Source organism: Dermacentor silvarum, chromosome 4 (genome assembly GCF_013339745.2).
Source record: "Dermacentor silvarum isolate Dsil-2018 chromosome 4, BIME_Dsil_1.4, whole genome shotgun sequence".
Taxonomy (NCBI): Eukaryota; Metazoa; Arthropoda; class Arachnida; order Ixodida; family Ixodidae; genus Dermacentor; species Dermacentor silvarum.
In genome coordinates, this window is record NC_051157.2 from 82,013,286 (window position 1) to 82,039,670 (window position 26,385).

General features: G+C 42.7%; 1 protein-coding gene across 1 annotated transcript; it reads left to right on the forward strand.

The window, feature by feature from the left end:
* Positions 1-130: 130 nt before the first annotated feature.
* LOC119450303 (DNA polymerase alpha subunit B) lies at positions 131-25,368 on the forward strand. Its single transcript, XM_037713726.2, has 17 exons — positions 131-339; positions 448-578; positions 677-765; positions 1,643-1,697; positions 1,792-1,901; positions 5,348-5,633; positions 7,457-7,609; positions 8,623-8,685; positions 8,822-8,864; positions 10,683-10,801; positions 12,278-12,316; positions 12,736-12,809; positions 17,064-17,160; positions 19,044-19,150; positions 20,329-20,388; positions 21,880-22,006; positions 25,021-25,368. The coding sequence occupies exons 1-17, from the start codon at positions 138-140 to the stop codon at positions 25,171-25,173; spliced, it is 1,908 nt and encodes a 635-aa protein (XP_037569654.1). The 5' UTR covers positions 131-137; the 3' UTR covers positions 25,174-25,368.
* The last annotated feature ends 1,017 nt before the right edge of the window (positions 25,369-26,385 follow it).

The following is a 26,385-nucleotide window of genomic DNA, read 5'->3' on the forward strand; positions in this document are numbered from 1 at the left end:
CGCTTAAGCTACACTAACATCAGTAATAAATACCACTGCCAACTGAACTATTGTATTTGACTTATAAAGCATATTATATATTTATATTTCTTTCTTGTAAATAGCTGTGAGCTGCTAATGCCATTTTGGTCGTGCCAATGAACAGCGACACTATTCGCGGGAAAGCATTGTCGGTTTCGCTTTTCGGCGGGCTTAGGTCACCGTTCATCGACACAATGTCCGTCGACGATTTTGGAAGCTCGTTAGGAAATGGTTGTTCTGGAGACAACAAGGAAGTGTTTTTGGACGAACTAGGAGTGTTTGGAGTAGAGGAAATTACGCCCAGCTGCCTGTCGAAATGTGAGTACGCTCTGTCCTGCCCATCGTGTTCTTATCGGGACTTCCATGCGTTGTTCGAAGCGGCAAACTTTGTTGCTTGCTTGTTTCTGTGACACATATTTCATGCAGTGAGCGAGCTGTGCCTCGTTTACGAGTCGGCACCCGAGACGATCGCGTCATCATGGATTGCTTTCAGCATCAAAAAGGGCATCCACGTCGGCGACATGACAGTGGCACTGCTAGATCAAATGGAACAAGAGGTAATAAGAGTTTGATGTGAGATCACCTTTGCTAGTTGCGTAGACATACAACGTGTGCCGTAATTTCGTATTTTCTCTAACTTTTTACTCTATATTAGGTTTTAGTCAAAGACAACTCCAAATCATCCGCTAAAACGCCGGTTTCAAGGAAGACTACTCCGAGGATATTCACTGCAAATGCAAGCAGGTACGTAAGTACTGATGGAGCTTTAAGCGAACCGTGCGCTAATTGCAGGCGAGATACTGCTGTCTACTATACGGACATGGGGCGACTGTATACTTAAGTGAAGTAAATTCTTTGCCGTTGCTGTATTATACCCTACATCTGAGGTAAGATGTTCGCAACCGAAGCTTAAAAATTCTATAATAACAAAGAAGTGTTTAGCTTTGCACACATCACATGTCCTAGGTGTTCACATAACCAATGACATGACAACGCCTTCTGAAGGTCGGTGCTCACCATGTTTTCTTGTTAATTTTTGTTTGTGCTACTGTGTCTGTAAGCTGGTACGGAACATTTACATGGTATTTTTGGTTCAATATAGTTGCACATTTCACCTACACGCAAGAAGACTAACAGCGAGAGCAGAAGTTGATATCGTATAGCTTCGGGCACGTTTAGCTGCCATTTGCAGTGTTTAGTATACGAGTCACATCTAAAAGGCTAAGTTTCGGGACATGTTGTACCATCTTGGACCATTTGTACCAGGAATTCTGCTTACATTACGGGAAGCACAACACAAGTCATTGTTGGACCTGCGTTTTGCAATAGTGGTTCAGCAACTACGTCGTTCTGCTGCTGTACATGAAGTGATGAATTTACCATCGCATCAGCTGCATTATAAAGCAGGAAAAATATAAAAATTTGCCTGTACTGTGACTTCGGCCAGAAGTAAAGAACAATGAGGTTGTCAAAATTATGGCATAGCCCTTTACTACAGTGTTTCTCAAGGGCTTTGGATGTTAAACTCCATCATTCACATTATTTGATGCATGCATATGCCACATCAGTGAATTAGATTTTAACTGTATATACCTTAATACATTTTGTTAAATTTTTTCAGCAATAATTATGATGCTGGTGATGAAATCTTGGAAAGCTATGGTGTCAGCAAAGAGGTTTGGCAAATCAGTCTTTCTTATTTCACTGCAGTGTCTTGTCATTTGCTATGCTTGCATGAAAGCTTATCACTTCCTGCATTTTTTATTCTAGAGTTTGAAGAAGCACCAAAGAACTCCTGAAGCGCCTGTTAGTAAGCGCTTCGTGTCATCCAGCGGAAGCCCTTCTGTTGTCTTCTCACCTGCATCATTCTCTCCAAAATGGTGAAGTATCTGCAAAAATCATATAGCTGCTAGCTACAAAGTCACATTGTTAAAGCTTAGGACAGTCAAACTACTAAAAATCTTGGGTTGCTTGCGTGGATTCACATTCACTGTGCTAATGGCATCAGAGAAGCTCCTGCTTTGACACTTAATGCATCTGTTCGGCCAGTGCTTGCATCATAAATGCAAGGTTGATGGCACTGAGCGCTCAAGGTCTCAAGTGGAAGTTTCAGCTCAATTTTATATATGCAATACAGCATGCACAGACTGCAGAAGATTGAAAGATAAGTATTGACTTTTAATGGGGGAGGTTTTGTTTTACACATGGCAAAATACCGGAAAAAGGAGAACTCTTCGTGCATCAGCAACATCTGCGGCGCACCATAGCAAAAAAGAAAAAAAAAAAACCCACACACAGCTTAAAGAAACTGCTGTGGCACATTGTAGGTGTTCGTGACATGTGATAAGCTTTTACAACTATCGTTCCCAGTGCTTTCCTATGTTTTCTTCTATATATTGCTGTACACAGCACAAAAAGTAGGAATGAAAGTTAGTGCTTGTAATGAGCTCGTCTCATATTTTGTCTGTATAATCCATGTGTACTCTATGTAGACATGCTAAGCCAACTAGTAGCCTACCAGCACAGCACATTCTTTAGCTTAGGACCGTCTCTGATTTTCCAGTTCAATCCATGTGAAACACATTAGGCAACAGCTGAACCAATCTCAAATAAGTTTTATCTAAACAAAAGTGCAGCATTAAAGTGGTCTATAAATATTTGAATTAGGTGCCTACATCTAGCTCTGGCCTGCTACTCTACACTGGGGAAGGGGGAGGAGATAAAAAGAGCGATGAATGATGATGATAAGATTAGGAGGTGCGTATGTGCATGTCCATCCCGTTGAGGTCATACTGTAGCCGTGCATGGAGTCCAGTGGCTTGAAGGAAGACTATAGTCGCTTCGATGACCACAGCTGCGCTGTTGGCGTCAGGCCAAGGACCTAAGACAATCTCGTCAGACATTGGTCTTTTAGTCACTCGCTGAATAGTTGAAATGAGGCTCTGCCGTTCTCGTGTGTATGCTGGGCATGAGCAAAATATGTGCTCAAGTGTTTCTGGCACTGGGCAGTGATCGCAGTTGGGACCAGTGTCACTGCAGCCAATGATATGTGTATAACGCCTCGTGAGTGCAACACCAAGACGAATCCGGTGTAGCAGACTTGTTATGCTCCTCTTCAGTTTATGAGGCATGCAGAACTTCATTTCTGGGTCCCATTTGTGCAGTCTCTTGTGTCGTCGATCAGGATTGGTCCAGTACTCAAGTGTAGAGTTCCACATAATGCACCGAAGCAGGGCATTCGTGTCTGTTCGTGAGACCGCAGACTGACGAATATAGTAGGAATTCATTACAATGCCAATATGAAGGCTACAACTCCATAAATTTGCAACAAAAATGAATGTATCACAGTTTTGTAAACTGTATCTATAGAGCTGTTAAAGTGAACAAATTTGGCCTGCTACGCTCAGCTTTAAACTGTGCTGGCATTTTGTGAATGTAGCTGTTACAAATGTAGCTAGCGCAAGACAGGGGTAATTGGAGATCGCAGGGAGAGGCCTTCGTCCTGCAGTGGACAAAAATGTAAGCTGCTGCTGATGATGATGATGAGCTATTACAAAACTGGCACTACTGAAGTAAGAGTTGCTTGAAAAACACAATTTAAGGTGTTGGTTTGGTCTGCTTTAAACTGTCTGTAGCATGTTACAGAGCTGTAATGTCTGTTTTTGTTGTGGATTTAGTTGGAAACCCAGTACAAAGTTTGGAAAAGCATGAAGGAAGGAAAATTGTCTACAATTGATATGCCATTTGAGTTGTTTCATTGCCCTATTTTGACTTATATGGCATGGCACTTTGATCTTTACAAGCTGTGTGTTTGAAATTGTGACAGTTTAAGATAAGTCAGTTTGCACCAACTTCTTGAATTAGGATTTTTATTAAAACAGTGCCATTAAATTTGTGCGCACGTCCTCATGTGAGTGATCTCAAAACTTAAAGCCATAGTTCTGTAAAGTGCAAAGTTGAGCAAGTTAGTGATTAATTATCACACTGTGTTGGTGAAGCAGCGCACAGACCAGGACAAGGCGGAGAGATTCTTCGTGTACCAGTCGTGTATTATTGTGTCTCTCCGCCTTGTCCTGGTCAGTGCGCTGCTTCACCAACACGGTATGATGATTAAAGCCTTAGAAATGTAATCTTGTTAACATTATCTGCAAGTGCAACATGAGGGAAATAGCCTAAGTTTAGTTACTTATTCACCGCTCTAGACCTTGTTCTGCCTCTAATATCGTGTGAACAAACATTCCAACAGAAATATGGGAAGATGAGGAAGGCTGAAATATTTATTTCCAAATTTTTGCGATAAGTTATACATTGAATGCACTGAAAGTTTTAGATGGTGCGGTGTTTGATTCTGTGTTGAAAACATGTTAGGTTCTTGCATGCACTTCTTAACAAAGGCAGAAAGTTTAATATTTATTAAGTAAAAAATCTGGAAGGGTTGTAAACTGAGCTTGTTGGTATTGTTGCATATTTGCATGAATACTTCGGGACAGCGCAAAAAAAAAGTACAATATCAAACTCAAGCGCTGTTTTATTTCTGCAGGTAGCGCCAATGCAGAGCATTAGGCACACACAAATATGATGAAATGATCACAGAGAAACAGTGCTCGATGCATTAAGAGTTGTATGACTTGTGAACACTGAGCTTGCTCGTACATATTTATGTCAATAAACTTGGGTAAACCGGGACTGTGTACATTATTCTTGCGCTGTCGTCCAGTGTTCACGTAAATATTCATGTAATACAATGTAGTAAGGCTGACCAGAACTTAAAGGGGCACTATAGAGAAACACTTAATCAGTTTAGACTGATAAAGTACTGTTTGAAAACAGTAGTTTCATTTTTTCGTGGTAAGAGTTACATTACCAGGATAGAAAATTAAGGCCAAACTCCCATTTCCTGAATTTCACTGCAAAACTCCAGCGACACCACAAATGTCAAAGTGTTTTGACCTACTTGAGACATTACGGTGCAATGATGTTCTTTAAAACTTACTACGTTAAGTAGTAAGCTCTTTTAGAATGCAATGTACTCTATTGTAGTCCAATAAATTAACTAGGCCCGAGCAGACGCTATCAAAATCTGTGATGCCACAGCGAGTTGGTGCGGGAACTTGAAGGAAGTGTTGCCACCTGTCTTTCGGTTTTGCATCTTTTCTGGCTTACCAAGCCAATCTCACAGTAAAAGTTGCCTTCTTTAGAAGGTTAATTTTCTAATACAGCCCAGCTTGTTTTTTCTTTAGTGTCCCTTGAAGTTTGAATGAAGTATTTGTGACATTACAGTTTATGAAGACTTTACTCAACTAATCTCTCTCTCTTTTTGTTTCAGTATAAACCAGTCAGTGAAGTACTCATCACGTTCCACCTCTGGAGGTGTTGTTGCACACCTCAGGAACCACGAGAACCCTGTGTGGATGTGTAGCAGCGACCTTGATGTGCAAGTTGGTCTAGCCTATGCCGGGTCCGTCTGCAAGCCTGACGTCATGTATATGTTTGAAAAGCTGAAGGACAAAGCCGCATGTCTTTGTGACTCGGCCAGTGACCTGGCAGAGCACTACCAGAAGGAAGAGATGGATGAGACGGATGTCTTTGTGAACATTTCTGAACTCATTCTGGTGAGTTGAATGCTGTTTGCCCTTGTAAGTTTTCTAGTTGAAGTATACTACAGTACACTTCTGTTTATTCGATAATCTCGACCTAAGGTCCTGGCCGGTGCCCATGCATTTCTACAGGCCCAAACTTTCATTATTTCGATTCTAAAATTGGCCTTCGATGGATAATTTGAACTTGACCCGCCAGCACGCATGCACATGGGCTCTATGGTGACCTGAATAGCGACCCCTTTAGTGGCAGTGTTTGTCTTGCTGAGCTTAGAGGACATTGAATGCGTTGAGCACATGTCGGTCTCTTGTTGAAAACACCTATTTTCTGCCTGCCCTAGGAAGATTTTTAAGCAATAACTGTAGCTCACAATGTCTGGTTATGATATTCACCTAATGTGTGCCTTTGTTATTTCCAACAAAATTGGGCTGAAAATTGCCGGCAGGTGCAACCGGATACAAAACCAAAACTGCCTTCGTGGCGTTCGTATACTTCATCGCATCACATGAATGTATTGCGGAGAAGCTTGCGTAAAAAAAAAAAAAAAGAAAACCTTTCCATCTCGGCGCTGTGAAAGTGGATGTCCAGCCAAGCTGTTGAAAACCACCACTATACTGCTGGGGGGTGTGCAATGCTTGATGGCTTTAGAGTAATGGTAGGAATTGGAGTAATAGTAACTATGACAGCACGCCACCGCCCATAGTGGTGGCTGCAACAACATTGAAATCAGTTGCATGGCTGGTTATTTTATATATGAAGGGCTGGCGATGTCACACCCCACGTCGCAAGCTCGCGTCTCCGCGGCAGCTTGCACAACAGTAATCTTTACTGGGAGACGTACGCGGGGAGCACTACATGCTTCACATTGCTATCACGAGCGCCTTATCATCAATTATGTGGTTTGGATGCTTGCTTTGAGCTTGTTCTTTATTGAAATGTATGCTGCTCTGTATGTTGTATGCATGATTTCAAGGAATGTATGCATTGTTCGCTTCACTTTGCTGTGTGCTTGTAGCCTATGCCTTACGGGGGTATGAGCCATTGCATTTCTTGCTTGCTTACGAGGGCATGAGTCATTGATGATGATAGTTTTCTGTCAATTAACGCGAAAAAATTCCCGGGATCCCAGCCATATACATCTTCGTTGTAAAACACCGTGCGGCAAAGCTAACTTCAGGAAATCTGCCGTCATTGTGCAACACATGTTATACCCTTGCCCATTATTCTTGCTAAAAATCGGGTGTGCGATAGATTTCTACCTTGTTTAGGAGCTTTAATGTCATTTCTACATTAGTTTTTTACTTTAGACACATAGAAAGTGGGTGCGCGTTTGACTCGGGGGCGTGTTAGCAGTAAAATTTTTTTAATATATTGGAAATTGTGTACGAACACACTTTGTTATATTGAGGTTCAAAATACATGGCATTCTATGGATAAGATTTATAAAAAGTTAAGTACTTTGTTATACCGAAATCTTTCTTATATTGAACTTTATTATGTCGAGGTTTCACTGTATAACCCACTGTTAAATTTCGTACTTCACACTCCCCATGCCTCTTCCTGTGCTAACTCTCATCACTGTGTGACAATGTGGAAGAAACTGCGATTGCAGTATTGTTGTTCTCAGAGTAAGCCAGCCTGCAAAATGGCCCAGCATGGTTGTTTCGCAGCATTTTGGTGAAACACTTTTCTTGTCTTCAAGTGAGGTTACTGCACACCTCCTGTGAATTTCTGAAAAAAAAAAAATGTTGTAATTAAAGTTATTTTGCTGAGGTTTTCTAGCCGTGCTAAATTCTTGGTTGCAGCAGTGTGTAGCCTTTGTTGCTTGATGTTGCAGGAGGACAGCTTTGTCACGGGAAGAGTACTGTGTGACAGCTGTGGGAAGATGAATGCTAGTTCACTGATCCTTGAAGGTAGCGAGAGTAGCAATGGTCAGTCTGTCAAGCTGGATGTTTCCAAGTTGCAGCAGTACTCTCTGTTTCCTGGTCAGGTAATGTGACATTCTCCTCCATCTTAAATACAGTAAATGGTTATTAGGGTGTCTATTTTTTGGAAAGCAAGATTGTGGGTATTTCTTTCTATTTTGCTCATGGATAGTCTTAAATTAGACAGCTATAGTTCTGGGTTTGTAAGCACCCAGAGCTGTAATCTTTTTAGCAAATCTAACTTAGCCTATTGTGCCTGCTAGTCATTTCTCCTTCTGGTGAACACTTTGCTTCATCAGGGTTTGTAGGCTTCCATGAAGATATTCAATACCTTAGTTTTTTCCAGAATAAGAGTGTTAAACGATCCTTAAAACTGCTTGAGTATAGATACAGCCCTTGAGATGTTTCAAAACGAGTGCTAAGGTGGTTGAAGTCATGAAAACTGGCACACTTTAAGATAAAGTGTAGAATTTAGCAGCCTTGCACTTTGCAACCCATGCAACCTACATCATGTCCTTTTGGTATTTACACAGAAGGTGTTGTGTGCACAATCGTCCATAGAAAAAAAAATGGTATGGCTGTTTGACCATCGCTAAGGCAAAACAAAATTCGTGGATAGCATTTACACAAACACTGAAGCTAAAAGCACTTCTAGCCGAGGTGAACAGCTTCTGGTGAAAAATCAAAGAAAGAGAAGCAGATATGTTGTGAAGAGAGAGGAGGTTAGAATATTTAACATTTATTATTCCAGGTGCTTAATTAAGACCTATTTCAGTTTGCTTAAATTTTGCCGTCAGTGTCATTAGAATCCCTAACTTATTCTCATATTGTGAGTCATATATTTTGTACAAACCCTGCTTTGATCAATATTATTTGGCATTATTCTAGGCTACCAGCTGACTGCTTAATTTTGTAGGGATTGTGTGGAAAAATGATCAATTGATGAAACAGTGTGAAAGATTGAAAGAGTGTGAAAGGCAAAAGGAGTGGTTCAGGGACCTGAAACATTGTTGGTTTCTTGCTATCCTTTGCAATCCAAAAAGTTGTGTGCAGTTTTTTTCTCTTCATGTTGCTGCAGGTAATTGTTGGCAAAGGGACCAATCCAACTCAGAAGACCCTTGTTCTGAAAGAGTTGTTCGATGTAAGCATGTGTTTCCTTAGCTCCTTTTCACAGTATACATCACTTTGATGAAAAGAACCAAGGATCTGGCATGTTTGACAGATGTTGTGTTGTCAAACAATAATTTTTTGGTTCGGTACTGCGGTTTCTTTTTCAGGGCAAAATGTTGCCGTTCTCTAACCAGTCACCGCCTCTGAAAGGTAAAGTGCTGGCCTTCTTTGCCTAATGATAGCTGTGATTGCTTTATTGCGATAGCAATTATGTGGACACTCCAGCTGCATTTTCGTCATCGTCACTGTGATGTTCCGTATAAAGTCCAAGTGCAATAACATCGCGGCCGCGCGCCATATGCTGTAGGTGTGAGGGAAAATATGCGAGGGTGAGCTGAGAAGATGGTGGCTTTGTGTGGTGACGTCTTCTTGCGTACACAAGGGAGGAAGGTAGAGAAGGTGCGCACCGACTTCTTGCGCGCGCGCAAGGGCGATGTGCACATGCTAGGAGGGCGGGAGGGCACGTCTCTGCTTTTACTACGGCCGCACGCATCCTATCTTGCAGGTAATTTGCGGTGGGTTTGAAGGCTAGCCAACCCGAGGTAGCTGATAGCTTTGTGTGCGCTGTGTTCTCGCGCGCCTAGTTTGCATTGAAGTGAGAGGCAGCACGAAGGGGAATTCGTTCGCCGCTGCCGCCGCTCTTCATCGTGCCAGCGTTATGACTGTGAGTGCCCGCAGTCATTGAGTGAGATGTTTTCAAGTGTGCCTCTGCGCACGTGGCACCATGCTTGTTAATTTAGGTAGTAAGCGAATGTTTACAGCAGTTTATACAGCTGATAAAACTACTACCCTTACTGCTTTAGCTGTCTAATAATTTGCTGTCACAATCAGTGCTTCACGTTCCATGCAAAACTGTGACTTTTTTATGCTATAACCGCTGTTTATTTAATAAAGTGTTCAGCATCTTTAAAATGTGAAGTTAGGCCTTTGGTTTGTCTGCTAAAAATCAATGTTATTTCACTTAAGAACTGAAATAGAATTTTAAGAGGATTCTGTTCCTCTCTGAACTGAGTCAGTCTTTCTCTTTTGTATTCCTTTAAGAGGGAACCTTTTTGTGCAATACAAGCTTTAGGATGCTGCGCCTTTATGCCCCAATTAGACTGCATTAAATTGAAAGACAGCATGTCATTCGTGGAAATATGCTCTTGTCACCAGTTCTTGGAGTGAAAGTGGGGCTACAGTTTGGTCTAAATGTAAGTTTTGCCTTCCGATTGAGCCTGTCGCTCACGCCGGCACACATACAGTTGCTCAAAACAGTTTGTGGATGAGGTCAAGGTGTACTCTCATTTTAAAAAACAAATGTCCACACAGCCAAACTAAAATCGGAAACACAAAAGTGCAGGACTACACTTGTGGTAGGGAATGGGCTGTTAAACGTTGATGTAACAAACTTCAGTGTGATGAAACCCTTTATGTGACGACTTATCTTACTTTTAATAACTTTATGTCCATAAAATGCCATGTATTTTAGCCTCTATATGGAAAAGTGTATTTATGCGCGATTCCAATGCAACATTTTTGCAGTGCCGCAAAGGACGACTGAGACATTGAACGGAAGCTGTACCACAGGCATCAGTAGTCAGATGGTTAAATTATATGAAGTTGTTTGCGGACACATCATGCACTTGTAATTTCTGAAATGTCTAGGCCCAAATTTGTAGTATTTCAGTGTAATTTTAATGTAACCAAGTAGAGTGCTGATTTTTATGACTTTGTTATATAGATGTTTCACGATCTTGGTAGGCTTGGTCAGAAATTCGACACGGTGTAGAGCATTCTTTCCGAGGAAAATTAGTTGCAATTTCAATGAAATTTGTCAACATGGCTTTTGCATTTTGCAGTCTTGTTTGAACTAGTGGCCTGTTCACATTTGGCATGCCCATGATAGCGCACAATATGGAATCAGTTGTGTCTTTCTTAGCGTGTGTTGCCTGTCGTAGCTGATCTTAACGAGTATAATGTTTTCAGGACCTTTGCATATGGTGATTGCTGCGGGACCATACACAACGTCTGACACCCTCAGCTTTGAGCCTTTGGTTGACTTCACAGCCTACATCATTAAGCACCAGCCTCATGTTTGCATTATGGTGTGTAGCTGAGTGTTGATGTCCTCACAGTTTACTAAAGAATATACTAGTTATATGTACTGGGATTATCTAAACGAAGCATGACAGGGCTGGAAATGTTTTTTCAATTAGACTTTCATGTAGTCAACATGTCTATGAATCGAAGTACAGATGCATGGAATCGTGCATAGAGGTATTTAAACGGTGTGGATTATTTAGGCACATCTTAAAGAAAACCCAGATAGTGCGTACACAAGTAAATAAGTATAAGCTATAAGGACTAGCTACTGGAATTAGTATGAGCCCTTTTCCTTTGCCAATTCTCAGTGTAATTTCTGTTGCACGATTGCGAAATAGCTACCACTTAGTGTTTTAAATTTATTTAAGGGGAACAGCATTTGCTTAACTTTTGTTCTCTGCTTGGTTTTACTAATGAACTTCAATTACGTAAGTATGACATCTCGAATACAAGGATCTCCAACTTTATTATTCCTTAAAAATTAATTTCATTTGTTCTCTGCTTGGTTTTATTAATGAACTTCTATTACGGTAAGTATGACATCTCGAATACAAGGATCTCCAAGTTTATTATTCCTTAAAAATTTCATTTTCCTTTCATTTTTTTCCTCTGTGTAGTGCAATTACCACACCCATTTACTAATTCAAGTTGCTGAGTAACTTGGCTGCTGAGTTAAGAATTGGCAGTACTGTTCCGAATGCATGATGGATTGGTAGACAAAGGTTGGGTGTTCTGTTCTAAGTTCTCAGCACAACAACTGATCTCGTATGCCATAGCATTGGGATTTGTGGCAGCTAGTAGTAGTGATGGCTAGTTAGCGGCACTGTAGTAGACTAGTAGTAGTACTAATAGTTGCAGAAGTACTAAAAGTGTTACTTTCAAAAACATATCCTGCTAGAGATAACATAGCAGCTGGACAATTTATGCTTATCGCTGCTTGTCTTCATTTTCTTGCGCTGTACAGTTTGTTTTGTCAGCTTATAATTAAATAATTTATTTAAAATTTTTGATATACTATATGCATACATTGAAAATACAGTGCACATGTTGCATAAATGCAGAAATAGGTTTTCAAGTCAAAAACCAAATGTGTGACATTTTTGTCACACTCTTGTGGTAATTGAAATCATACGAAATGACAGACAATGAAGCCAGAGTAAGCATAGGGGAATTAAATGTTATGTTGTGGCAAGTTATCTGTTTGTCCACTTTCATTTCCCTTTCTACATTTCTACATTTTCGATTAAACATAATTAACTTCCCCTATGCTTTTTCTGGCTTCGGTGTCTGTCACTTCGTATGATTATGACTAACAAATATCAAGCCCTTTGGGTCTCACTATTGTGTTTGCTCATCATAATAATTGACTATTTTTGTAGTTTGCAGTTTCAACATTATGTCAGTGCTACAACCTGCTTTTCTACTATTCGGTTGGCAAAGATATCTATTACGCTACTGTTCTCTTTCTTTATTACCAGATGGGACCCTTTGTAGACAGCCGTCATGAGTTGATCCAGGTTTGTACCATTGTGTGGCATAATTCTCTGTGATTTACTGTACTTCTTCAAACCTACATGCCTTGCTAAATTGCTTAGGTGAAAAATCAAAAGCATTGTACATACTAACTGAACTATGTAAATATACTCAAGTCCTCATTCATGTTGCGTGCGTGTTCTTTCTATGCACATTATGTCCTTACTTTGTTTAGTTTTCATGACTGTCTTCTGCCAAAAAGGTTTGAATAACTTTTGAATTCACTGATTGAATGTATGCTAATTAAAGCAAGTTGGCCCAAGACATATGACATAAATGTAGCTGGCCATTTCAATGGCATACCTATTTTGTTGTGATAACAGTGAATGAGCATGTCTTCTTTTTATCTGCAGGTCATGCAACAGTTCTCTTGGTCAAATTTCTGTCTACTGTTTCTTTTCAGAAGGGGAACCTACCTGATACATATGAAACAATATTCCAAAATCAAATTGATGCACTGGCTAATGCATTACAAAAGTAAGATGTTTCTTTAAAGGGCCATATATAATCTTTGTTGCTGAGAAGCAGCATGATGCTTCTTTAAGATTCAACCCTAATCTCTGGAAGTTGATGCAGAAATTTTATTCTTAACGACAAAAATATGCAGCTGAGATGCCTTGGCCTTTAGCACAGCACAATTCCTTGATTACCGTACTATTAATTACTTTGACGTTTTGCTCACCTTGACCATGGTTCATATACAGGCTCCTGCATATTTCGCTTAGCGTGTTCGAAAAAAGATATTTGCGCTTACTGCTGCACTCTTCTTGCTGTAATTTTGCAAAAGGATCGAATTTTGGAGTCCACGTCGTTCAGTGTAACAGTTGACACAGTTAATTGCCTGGTTTTTAAGAAAAAAGTGCAAACTTTTCTTCGCTTATGAGGATGCGAGTTGCTGCTGCGATGGCGCAAGCATAAACTTGTGTCGCCGCCTGCCGCAGCTCCTGAAAGCAGTGTTTCAGAGAGGGGCTGGCGCGTGTTCCAGGAGCAGGCAACATGCGGCAACCCTCCCTGACTAGCTGCTTTCTGTAGCTGCCGGCAGGCGGCGACACAACGAACCCATCTTGCCCAGCTTGCGCCATCGCAGCAGCAGCTCGCATCCCCATAAGTGAAGGAAAATTTGCACTTTTTCCTTAAAAACCAGGCAATTAACTGTGGCAAGTGTTACACTGAATGACGTGGACTCCAAAATTCGATCCTTCTGCAAAATTTCAGCAAGAACAGTGCAGCGGTAAGCGCAAAATCTTTTTTCGAACACGCTAAGCGAAATATGCAGCACTCTGTATGACTCAGCATCTGCTTTGTTCCACAAGCAGGCTCCTTTTCTTTTTTAATTTACGAGTAGACTTTATGTAGCGGCTTAGTGGCTGTGGCATTCTGCTGCCAAGAATGAGGCTGTGAGTACAATTTCTGAGCATGATGGCCAGATTCCTTCAGATAGAAGTGGACTGCATGAAATGTAGCTGACTGCAGGACACCTATAGTGTCATTGACCCAATTATTTCAATAAGCATTGATGAGCTGCAACCTTCTCGTTAGAAAAATTAGCTAATAATATAAACCTTAACGCGTGCGAAGGGACACATCTGTAGCGCTGCACTGCCGATCCAGGCAGCATTGCATGTGTAGCGTGCGTTGGACAATGTGGCCCGACTATTACTAACTGAATGAACAAGCGTGGTGTGAGCGCGCACAAACAAAACATGAATAGATCACACTGAATGACTGCAGACAACGACTGTCAAAACGCTGGCAGCAAGCGCATACGCTGCAGCGGGCGAAGGTACGTGCGGTCTTTCGCTTCAACAGAAACTGAGCGGCGAATGCACAGTGCATAAAGGTCAGAGCCATGTGGAGATAAGAGACGGTGCGGGCGAGGGACGAGCACGGTTGTTGGCAGAGTAGAAGTGCCCCCCCCCCCTGCTCCCTCCGGCGCTGGCTTCCCGCTTCCTTGCTTGTGCGTGGGAGAGATAAGAGACGGTGCGTGCGAGCGACGAGTGCGGTTGTTGGCAGAGTAGAAGTGCCCCCCCCCCCCCCCCCCCCCCCGCTCCCTCTGGCGCTGGCTTCCCGCTTCCTTGCTTGCGCGTGGGAGAACGTCTGTGAATCGTAACCGTTTATCGCTTTAAAATTTAAGAAATCTGTACCTGCAGTAAACAAGGTGAGGGTCTTATAGACTACAGGCACTCTGTACTTCATTTGCTTCCCTCTTGCACCTCACTATTGGTTTAACCCCTTTCCGTGCCCTAAACCATTTGGGTTCACTCATGCATTTCTGATAAAAATGTTTAAGGACAAGCTCAGCTCATTAGCGGCACTTTGCATTTTCTAGCGATGCCATGGACGAGCCTGCTTTTATCTCGGTGCTGAGTCGTGCTTTTGGTAGATGGCAACACACAGTCCATGGGACATTGCAAGCAGAAGCGAATTTATAATTTATGAGGAGGTAACTTGTGTTGGCAAATTGGGTCTTTAAAAATAATTTGGCCATTTTCAGTCAGAATTCAGGTTAATAGAATGGCATGTAAAGGGTTAAGACTGTTGCAGACATTGTGGTGTGAACTACAATGGGTTCGTTGTAAACCAGTGCTGCTTTTAACGGTCATAAGCTTCGTTGATGTTGCCATGAGATATAAAAGTGTGGAGGTGCAGTTGGCTGGCGAGTCAGCTTCCAGAGAGAAAACTGTGATACAGTAAAAGCTCGTTAATTCGAATTTCGCGGGGACGCCCAATGAGTTCGAATTAAACCGAAATTCGAACTAACGAAATTCATTGAAAAAACAGCAGGAATTGAGACCGGGTTGTTGGAAAATCACTCAAAATATTTACTTGCGAAAATAACCCGTGATCACTGTGTGTTTCTCTTTGAATGCTATCGCCATAGCCTTGTTTTCCAACGCGCGAACGTGGCAGAAAGCATCCTCTGCGTCTTCCTCGAAGCTGAAGAATAGACGCGCGACACGCATAGCCTCCATTAGTTCCAAAGCTGAGGGCCACGTGGGTGCATCATCCTCTTCGTCATCCCCACCTACATCGACGACGGGCGCTTCTCCACCAGTCACCTGCGCGATGATATCATCGTCGGTGATTGTGCCGCAGACCGCTGCACAGCGATCTGCATCGACGTAGTCGTCGAAGGTCACGTCCTCGGGCGCATCCCGCAATCCGGCAGGAATGACCACGGCCTCGCGCTCGTCGGGCTCGCAAGCTGTGCCCTCATTGGTCACACAAAAGCCACTGTGGCGGAAGCAATTGGCAACAGTTGTTGCCGTGACCTGATCCCAGGCCCGCACCAACATATGCAAGGCCGTGAGCAGCGTCACATCGTAGCGACACGGCACCGAACGACTTCGTAGCTCTGACGTACACGAGGCCTAGCGACTGAATATGCGGCACATAAAGGACACGGAGACTACGCAGACACGTCCGGCACGAACCACCACACAATGCGAAGAGCGAGCGCAATGACGACAGTGACGCCGCTGCGCTCGCGCCATCTATCGTTGAGCCTTGAAAGCTTGCGGCGGCAGTATAAAATACCACCACGCAGCGGCGCGCAGTTCGAATTATCGATAGAGGAGCCGATGCGCGCGTGAACTAACAAGTTGGTTAACCCATAGACGCCTATATATTGTGGCCGGACCATGACCATCAGTTCTAATTAACCCGAAAGTTCGAATTAATGAGGTGCGAATTAACGAGCTTTCACTGTACCATACCATTTCTTTGAACATTTATATGTCATCTCATTGTTTTCATGTTGACATGATGATCATTTTTTGTTGTGGATTAAGCATATCTGAAGCACCTCTGCACCCGTACTTCTTTTGCTTCTTCATCACAACTCATAGCACCGAGGCACAATTTGCATTATGGATGTAATGACATAGCTCATTCTTGAGCCCATAGTTGCTTATTGCTGTAAAGCGCCTGGGTTGTGGCTTGTAAGATAATTATGAACACAGTCAAATCTAATTTAGAGTGTTTTCCTATGCCTTAATCAATTTTGTTTGCACAAATCTACAGTTTGTCACAACAGAGCAATCGGCACATGTGTCTTGCAAACACTTCTAGCATTTTTCCAAAGCTTCACTTTGACGTTGCTTCATGACATTGCCAAAAATCTTAAATGTCTGCATTTTGGCTTGTGTGTGTTCTTATGGCACCTGAGTTAGCATTGAAAAACAAAATGAAAGATGACTGGCACACATAGTGCTTATTTGTAATGATTGTTCTGTGTTATGTTCTTCTGTGCTAGTAAGTAGCATGAATGCATGATGTCATGTTCTGAAGATCACAGCTAGCCAAATCTTCCAATATGGTCAACATTGTGCATTCATTTTTATTTTTAAAAGTAAAGCTTTCTTTTGCGAACCTCACCGGATTTCGTGACCGTGGGTGCTGCAGCCTGACTCGTGCCGAATAGGCCAACCAATCACAGCGGAGTATGTGCGCTGCTGGGTTCCTTGCGCACCACCAGATGGTGCTCCCAGCGGCGGCGCCAGCCATGTGGTGGAAAGAAAAAAAAAGAACCAGAAAGCTCGCCTTTGCGCATCCGTGGTGGCGACATTGCATTAGCTTCTCTACAATGCCTGAATAAAGCCATCTGTGTCACTGTGGGGACATTCAGTAAACACAAGCTCGTGTTTCGACTCTTCATGCACTCACACAAAGCTTCGCTGTATATAGTTTCGAACTCGTTGGATCTGCTGCATTTTTTTTTTTAATTTGCAGAACAAGGACGCAGGTTGTCCTAGTGCCCTCTAACCAGGATGTACATCATGACCATGTCTTCCCAACGCCACCATTCAGACTTGGAAAGAAATATGAGGTGTGCATATCCCCTGAAGCATGCGAAACTGTTAATTTCTGCATGTGCTTTTTTTTTTACATGTTCCTGTTAGGCTGTCTTCAAAATTTTGTGGGGACTGCACGTCAAGGTTTTCTTTACACATTGCTGTTGTTTGCCAGCCTTTCAAATGGAGCTCTGTGTGGCCATCATGTCTCGCTTTGCATTGTGTCAAAAATGCTTGTTGTTATGACAAAAATGTTACGATAGTGACCTTTCAACCATGCCCACACAGCATATGTGATGTCTGTGGTTGAAAGGATGTAGTTTACTCCCTATGGTCGCGAGTGGCAATGGCTAGCACTCCCAGAGCTAGGTTTAGTACACACGGACAAATACCTAAGAAGGAGAGCGGGGATGAGGTACAGCCTCACGGAATAAACTCAATGGACAACATTACAAAAGTCAGCATTGCCTGTGTTGCCAAGGGCATTATGGGAACTATGGGTCAGTTTCAGTTTTGGAGACAGTGCACTGCGGAGCTAGATACTGCGACTGCCGCGGGGTGCCACGAAGAGACCACTCGCCAATCTGATTCTCTGATTGGCCTCTGCAGGTGAGCGTGGTGACGCAAGCCAGCCCGAGCTTGTGCCGCTCACGCTTCGGCATGCACGAAATGTCTCACGCTGTGTCTGCGCACGCTGGTCCTATGCATGGGAATGTGTGGGGCCAGCAGCTGATGCTTTTCTTTCGCGGGCTCTTTGGCTACACTTGCCGTTGCAACCTCCATTCTGTGAGAAATGTCTGAGGAGTTATCTGCCCGTGAAATGTGCAAAAGGCTTGTAAACATTGTTGGACGGCTGCTGCAATCGATAGGGGTTGCGTAGCATTTTTTGACAGTGTGCTCTCGCATGCTCTTAAAGATAAAAGCACACTCACAGGAACCTCGTAGCTGTTTCCAGTACACCAAGCCGTATTTTTCAGCACACACTTGGAAGTAAGTGCCAACGGCAGGTAATGTTTATGTGCAATTTGTCGGCGGTCCTCGGCAGCTTGTCAAAACACGTTGAAAGACACATTCACAGATGCCCATTCAAACTGGCATTTTCGGTATTCTTACCAGCATGAGGCATATTCTAGTGCATAACACACACAGTGAAGAGCCCCACAAGAAACTGTTTAGTGCCAGGTTGCTTTAAACATGATTCTAGGCTAAGTGCTAAGTGCATACGGAGAGCCAAAATGCAACAAAGTAGTAGTGTACATAAAAATTCCTGTTCTTGTGGCATGCCACTGTCTTCTCAGCAGTGTGTCTTGGCTGTGCGTTTCGCAAAAGCAGGCCATGACTCACGAGCTTCACTGCATGTACCCGGCAGGCAAAAAAATGGGTGCACGGATGCACTTCGGTCGCACTGACTGCATGGGAAATGTGACTGATGGCTGCGGTTCCCGTACGCATTTTGTGGCCACTTGGGTCGTGCCTGTCTTTGTTGTGCTATGGTTAGCTAAGACGGTAAAAGAAAGGGTTGACTCCAGTTAGACGAGGCACACGCTGGCTGCAAGTGAAGCCGACGACGGAGCACCTTCCCTCAAGATTCCCATAATGCTTTATCAACAGCTCTTTGAGGGTGCGTGCCGCTTTGTAAGTCGTCAATTGTTTGAGCATTGCACGTCATGTGGAGGTTGTAGACTTGATTCCTGTTGGTTCCATGTTGTCTTGGGTCTTCCACTTTCATTTCCATTTTCCTTATAAATTCTACGTATTAAGAAAACAGTTACTTTCCCCTATGTCTTCCTTGGCTTCATGCCGTTGTGGATAACAAAAAAATCTGAGCCCCTCAGTTCTCTCGATTCTTGCTCAACTCACCATGAAAGTATTGCTGTGCTACTGCCACTGCCACTGCTGCATTTTTGTTTGATTGCAGAAAATCATCTGTGCTCCTGATCCTTGCCTTCTCGACATCGGTGGCTACATTGTTGGGGCTACCAGTGTAGACATATTGATGCACCTTGGCAGGGAAGAGATATCCTTGTGAGTACAGTTAGACAACATTGCAAAACTGTCATGCAAGCCAGAGCCATTCAAATGGTGGCATCACCCAGTAGTACATCAACGTATATCAAAGCCGTTGCTGCGAAAGCCCTAAACGAATTTAATGTAACACCATATTTGGAACACTTCTGCCTCCTCACCTGCTCTTTTCATTGGCCAGCTGCTATTGAATGCATTTTTGTTTTTCTGTGTCAGCTGTCAAATTTCGATCAGGTGCTTTTAGAAGTTCCATGGGGACTTCAGAGACAGTGCCACTGTCGCAAAAAAAAGTTGACAGTCACTTTAGCATACACTAAGGAGGATGAAGGCGAAAGCTTGCGCACTCAGGAGATATTCATTAAATTGTTTGACATTCTCATTCAAATGCGTTGTTACTTCCTATTACAGTGGAACCTCGTTCATACGATTCTGTGTAATATGTTTTTGGGATGATACATTATTTTTTTTTCTTTTCCCGATCATACCACTTAGTTGGATAATACATTGGATGATAAAATTTTCAGATGATACGCTTTATTTTACGGTTCCCGTGAAGACCGTATCAACGAGATTCCACTGTATACTTGTTTTTTCCTGCCAAAGGTCCAGGGTTCAAGTGCCTTATTTAACTCAACTCTATCTTAATTAACTTCGCCTTTATTAACACCAAAGGTCATGGGTCTGCCCATCAATGGTGGCACCATCAATTTTGGTGTCATTGAATTTTCTGGACGGTCAAATTTTCAACCCATGAGCCATCTAAGGCTTTGCCTTGATAAATATGTAAAGAAAAAAAGTCTCCTAGGGGAGAAGAAGATGGAGTTGGCAGGAATTTAGTTAGTATCAATGGCTTTATTGTCACCTTGTCCACATGGTTGCCGGGACTGCTACAAGGTGCCACCTGCCAGTTCTTTACCTTGCAATGTTCTTGTGTGCAACATTGGCAAGATTTTACAATGCGACTTCACCGCAACACATATTATTTCTTCGTATTTGGATTTACGGCATTGCAGAATGCATTGTCGTGAAATCTTTCTTTCTTGAATAAATGGTGCAGCTTATGCACAATAAAAACGGTAACCTATATAATGCAAGTAGACGAAGGTTCAACTAGTGCTTTTATTTCATGGGAAAGCAACATGAAATCCTCATTGTAACCAGCCCCATCCACATTTCAGCTCTCCAAAGCTGCCCGACAGGCTGTCTCGTCTTGCAAAGCACATCCTGACTCAGCAGAGGTGAGACAGTTCACATGCCTTGCACGTGAAAGAATTTTACATTGCTACTATTTACATATATGGTACATATATTGCAGTTCATTGGTCTGATGGCAATGATTATGGACAGTTTAACTATGTTATAATTAACTGAAAGTATAGTAAGTTTTTAACATGACAAAGTAAAACTCAAGTTTCATTGTTCACAAGCTTTTTGTTGCTGTAGTTTCTAGAAAAAATAATTAAGCAGATCCCACACGCTCTGAGAATCAATAATATGCAAAGCATCTTGCAGGCGCAAAGCATTTTGCAGGTATTTAGCTATCGAGCACCATTTGGGGTTCTGCAATTCCTTTTGAAATTGGCCATCGTTTTTTTGTGTACCTCAAGAAATTGCATGTATTATGTGATGCGAGAATCTGCATCCCAACAGCAGCAAGAAGATGACGTCAGCGATGATGATAATAGTGTGATGGTTATGGAATGACTGATTCTTCGCACTCCGGCGAAGGAACGTTACAACGTGTTTTGTTACGACTTGAGCTGATCACGAAAGTGGCACAGTCTAACACACCGTGTCAGAGTGCTAGCAGCCATGAGGAAAGAATAGGAGAAACTGACTTTCGCTCTCACTTTTGCCAATATGCGACGTGATACTCGTGAAAGACGGTGGTAAAATTTATTATCTCTCATGTGTTTCATTTCCAAGTCTGTGGCCAAAGGACACTGGCACATGCGCATGTGCTATTAGGGTGGTTTATACTAGCGGTCTAGAGCTTAGGGTGCCCTAGCAAGTGACCGCTTTGCGTTCACGGTTATGTTAGCGTCATGCTATTGCAGCGCCCTTCCTGCACGCGGATGGAAAATGAAAACATAATGCCAGAGAACAAAAAGAAATTAAATATTGGAATCCGTAATATTTTACAGCATGAAAAGTATACCCGAGAGTTTATTATTTTCAATGAAGAGGTGTTGATGCGTTTTTGAGATGTTCGTGGCGACGTTGAGATGACGCAAAGCAGGTTTGGGGTATTTGGGGCACCCACGCTATTTTTGAAATTTATTGATAGGGGCGTGCAAAAAGCCAAACCCAAAGATACCGTTTAGGTTCAGCACGTGCGCTATAGTGAGAGAAGCAACACGAAGGTCAATTCGCTCACTGCTGCTGCCGCGCTTTCTCACTGCAGCATTTCGATAGTGGGTGCGCGGTGATCAAGTGAGATATGTTCATGTTTGCTTGTGTGCGTGACACCATGCTTAATTTAGTTAGTAAGTGAATATTTACAGGTTTATATGGCTGATAAAACTACTATGCTTACTTCGTATAGCTGTCTACTAATTTGCTATCGCAATCAATGCTTTGCCTTTTGGGCGAAACTGCAACTTTTTTTTACCTGCAGTTTATTCTGAGGTTGTTCTGCACAGAAATAGCTTAGTTAGTTGACAGGTGTGTTGTGTATTGACTGGAATATTTTCAAGTGGTGGGGCCTGACTTTTCTCTTTCTTGTGCAGCTTTTACCCACTCTACCCACCATCCGAAGACGTGAACGTTGATCTGTCTCACCTTGATGATAGCGGCCGTCTGACCGTGACTCCACACTTGCTTGTGCTGCCGTCCGATCTCAAAGGCTTTGCCAAGGCAAGTGTGAAATCACCATTATCAGTCGTTCAATATTCCTTTAGGGTATGGGGGCTTTTTAGTGATCACTTGCAGCACATATAGCGCAATTCTGCTAGTTCAGCTGGATTTTCTTATTATCATTGCACATTAGATATAGGATGAAATTGTAGGGGTTTAATATTCCGAAGCTGCACAGTGTCCTGAATGGCATCATAGTGGAGGGCTTCTGATTAATTTAACGTGCACACAAAGCACGGTGCACAAGTGTTTTTATATTCCGGCCTCGATTGAAATGTCGCTGCTGTGGCTGGGAATCGACCCCTTGACCTTGTGCTGAGAAGTCGAACGTCATAGCAGCTGAGCTACCACGGCAGATATTTTTCCGCATCAGATCACCAGCAGTTAGCTAACTCCAAAATGTAATAATTTACTTTTTAATTAAGTAGTTCAGTGTGCATGTTGTTATGAATTGAAGCTGGGCAGCAATGAAATCTTATTATTTTTACATCATAGACTGCTTATAATGTAAGTTGCCTAGTCGTCAATATCCGTATTATGTATAAACGGTACCACACCATATAACCAAAACATTTTTCAAAGACTGCACATGTGCAAAACATGTAGACCAAGCAGCCGTGTGTATCCGAGAATCGAAGCATGCGACCGGGATGTTTGCATCTGTGTAAATTTGCAAGTGTCCAAAGGCTAACGTCTGAGCTGTCGCAGTCTTTGCATGAAGCATACAAAGTAATACTACAAAAAAAAAGGAAACTATATAGAGGAATGCAAGTCGTCGAATAATTTTCTAGACCTGCTTTATTATTGGGAATTCACTGCGGCACCGCCACCAATTTCACAGAACTAATGTAGAATGGCAACTAAAATTTCGCACACCGTATGGTGCCTCGATATTTCTCGGACTGATACGCTTGCACAGTGTCGAAAACATGGCGACTGCTATCCAAGTTGCCGTCATTCGAGTGTTGCACGTGCCACTGTGCCCTCATTTTGGTTGTCAAGGTGGTTCCTACACTTTCCGAATGCTGTACAGCCACTGCAATGCATTTCTTTGACTTGGCACCAAACCATAACTTTTGTCGCCAGCTACTGACGAAGCAGCACTGTTAGGCCTAGCCGGCGGAGGTGTCGGGTGGCATGCTGTTGTGGGTAGCTCACCCTTTGTGTTCGTATCTGTACACAATTAAATGGAGATCACTCACAGGCTAAATAGAGGGCAGCACGCTTCGAGAGGTGTTTGGGTTTGCGGGCGATCAGCCACGGCAAGCACTATGAACGTCTACCAAGTTTTTTATGTGCACACACAGGCAGGGACGTCGAAAGCTGGCGTGTGGACATAAAGCCTAAAAGCTCTGAACGGAATTTGCAGAGCGCAGTTAAACTGACAGTGTCACGGAGTCAAGGTTGCACGCACAACATCTGCGCTTTGCGACAATGCGCATCACGACAGGTGAATGCGAAATGCACCCACGGCCTTGACCATCACAAAATTTTGAATAAGTATTATTTTCTAAAGCACATGCAGCAAAATTCTGGAAATGATTTTTTCACGATGCTGGAGTTGTAAAACAGTGTATACTTACTTTCAGCACACAAAACTGAAGAGCCAAAGGTTGCCTAGGCAGCCTAGGCAACCCACGCGTGCCCATAGAGCACATACATACAACACACTCTGCCATGGCAGCATTTTTCTCCCCGTTCCTTGTTCGTTCGCTCCACATTTCCTCCTCTGGATTCCCCTTGGTTGGAACACCTCGTTGAGAAGTGTGCTTGCTGCCTCGCTTTTTTGTGGGATTTTCCGGCAGCCGCATTAAACCGGTATTTGGTCTCATGCAGCTGCACTGTAAGCGATGTGTGTATGCATATATGGAGTTAGTAATGGGAGGGTAAACGGGAGTCAGAAAAGACTGCTTTATAGCCAGTTCTGCACAACTAGCGGTGGCGTTATAAGTGGTCCGAGCTGTAGCAGAGATACGGCGACTAGCACTATTTTCGAGATCCATCCCCAAATCTTCCAAGAAGCACAGAGTGATACATTGGTACACTTAAGTTGTCTCCCAACAGCCCAGTGCGCCATTTCTTTAATCGCAAACTGCTTGCTAAATGAATACAGTGGGCTGTCCACCGCCATATATTCTACTGCACATAATTATTGTCGAGTAATTGGAGTGGCGATGTTGTTTGTGATGTGATCTCAGGTGGAGAGACTTTGGTAGTGTCTTGCCATGCACACTTTCTTGCTCTGTGAAGACAGAGACAACTCACCGATTTTGGTTTCCCAGTCCGAGCAAGTTGTCGCATTTGCAGATTGAACATGCCGAGCTCGGTGAAGTTGCGTAAACTAGCTGTTCCCATTGTGCAGGGGCAACCTGCCCTTTGCTAGTAAACTTGTTAGAAAAAAACAAGCTTGTAAATAACTTGTGTTTCGTCATTGTTTTTATGAAGTTAAAGAGAATGGTTTAACTGTGGGGTTTAATGTCTCAATTCAACTCACGCTACGAGAGGCACCATAGTAGGACGAATTTGGACTACTTGGGATTCATGAATGTGCAGCCAAATCCAAGAACACAAACGATTATTTATTTATTTGCATTAAACCCCATTGGAATGCAGGCACCACGGACGAGAATCAAACCCAAGGCCTTGTGCTCAGCAGCACGCTTCTTTATAAGTTGATACTGTTGAGATATTTCCTGTTTAATGTTCAACTTCACGTGATAAATCTAGTAAAGTGTAGTCTGTAAATACTATTGTGCAAATATAGTAGAGTTCTATATGTATTATAGCTTACGACAGCACCGAGCCTTCATTCAATTTAATATGACTGCACAGGATCGGATCATAAAATAGATGTGCACAAGTAGAACATGTGCACAGATCTATTTTTTTAATGCAGGAAGTCATTACTAATAGGAGAAAACACTTCACTGTGAAACCTCGTGGTTAGTTACAAAAAAAACAACAAAAAAAACTACATGGTCGCATTGTTTATCTTGTGTGACATTGCTTTGCAGGACGTGGACGGCTGCATTTGTGTGAACCCTGAGCACCTGACGAAAGGTGTCGTTGGAGGATGTTTTGCCCGTGTTATGGTGAATCCAGTGGATCAGGAGATGTACACTGGAAGCATGGCTGCGAAGACTACAGTTGAAGTCATCCGGATATGAAATTGATGTCACTTACTTTTTTAATACATTTGGCACCCATTTCTCACATTTGATCCTGACGGGACCGAGGAAATTATTTGAATTATCCAGCGGGTTGAATTAAACAAGATGCAGAAAAAAACGACAGAACACCACTAATTTGGCAGTATTTGCTCGAGCTTAAAAAGCCTCCAAATCAAACATGCCTCAAAATTCTATATGTCTAAAGTAGAAAACTAACATACTAATGAATTAAAGCTCCTAACCAAAGTAGAAACGAAACGCGCACCCGATTTTTTAGAGTGACAGCCGGTTTTATAAAGTCAGCTTTGCCGCATAGTTTTAAAGTGTATTCAGTGCATTCACTGCCCCCAAGCTCTGCCAAGACAGATGCTTCCACTAAAGGGGCCATTACTGGGATCACCATATAGATCGGGTGCACACGATCTGGTCAAGTTTGAATTATCCGGTGAATGTCAATTTTAGGATCGAAATAAGAAAACATTTGGGCCCACAGTAATGCATGGACACCGGCCGGGACCTTCGGTCAGGATCAAATTAACTGAAAGATCGAATTGACCAAAGTCAAATTAACGGAAGCCTACTGTATTTTGCTTATTAAAACAAATTTTATTTTCATATAGACCCCATAAGCAAGTTTGTTCAAACTTTTGCAAGTCGGCTGACTCGAGGCCACACTGCTACATAGTACATTTTCTTGTTCTTTTCTGCCAAGCTTTCTCTACGTGCCGTTTACATCGACTGATCGTGCATGTGGTATGGCAATGGATCAACCATCAATTCATGCTAAAGCATTCCGAGATGAGTGAGATGTATTGCACCAAAAAGCCATATGTACACATGCTAGGGTGTTTGCGCTGTCAGGTGGTGTGAACATGCATCACTGTATACTTGCTGTTATTGCAGCCCTCCTGCACCTCTATCCCTTTTGCTGTGCAAAGTCGCACCCTAACCCACAACTGCTCCCAGTGCTTAGTCATCCAGTGCTTAGTCATCCGATGGCTGAGCTTGCCGCGTGAAGAAGCTCAATTTATAAAAAATGTATTTTCTGGTGCAAAGGCATCTAAAGGCATAGAGCACCACAGCATTGTTCGCTAGACATACAATGATAAATTCTGCCAGACATGTCTTACAGTAGTGAAGCTATTAAACATCAACGGAGCTACTGGGAAAATGCATAAAATGAGAAAGCGTTGATTAATAAATGAATTG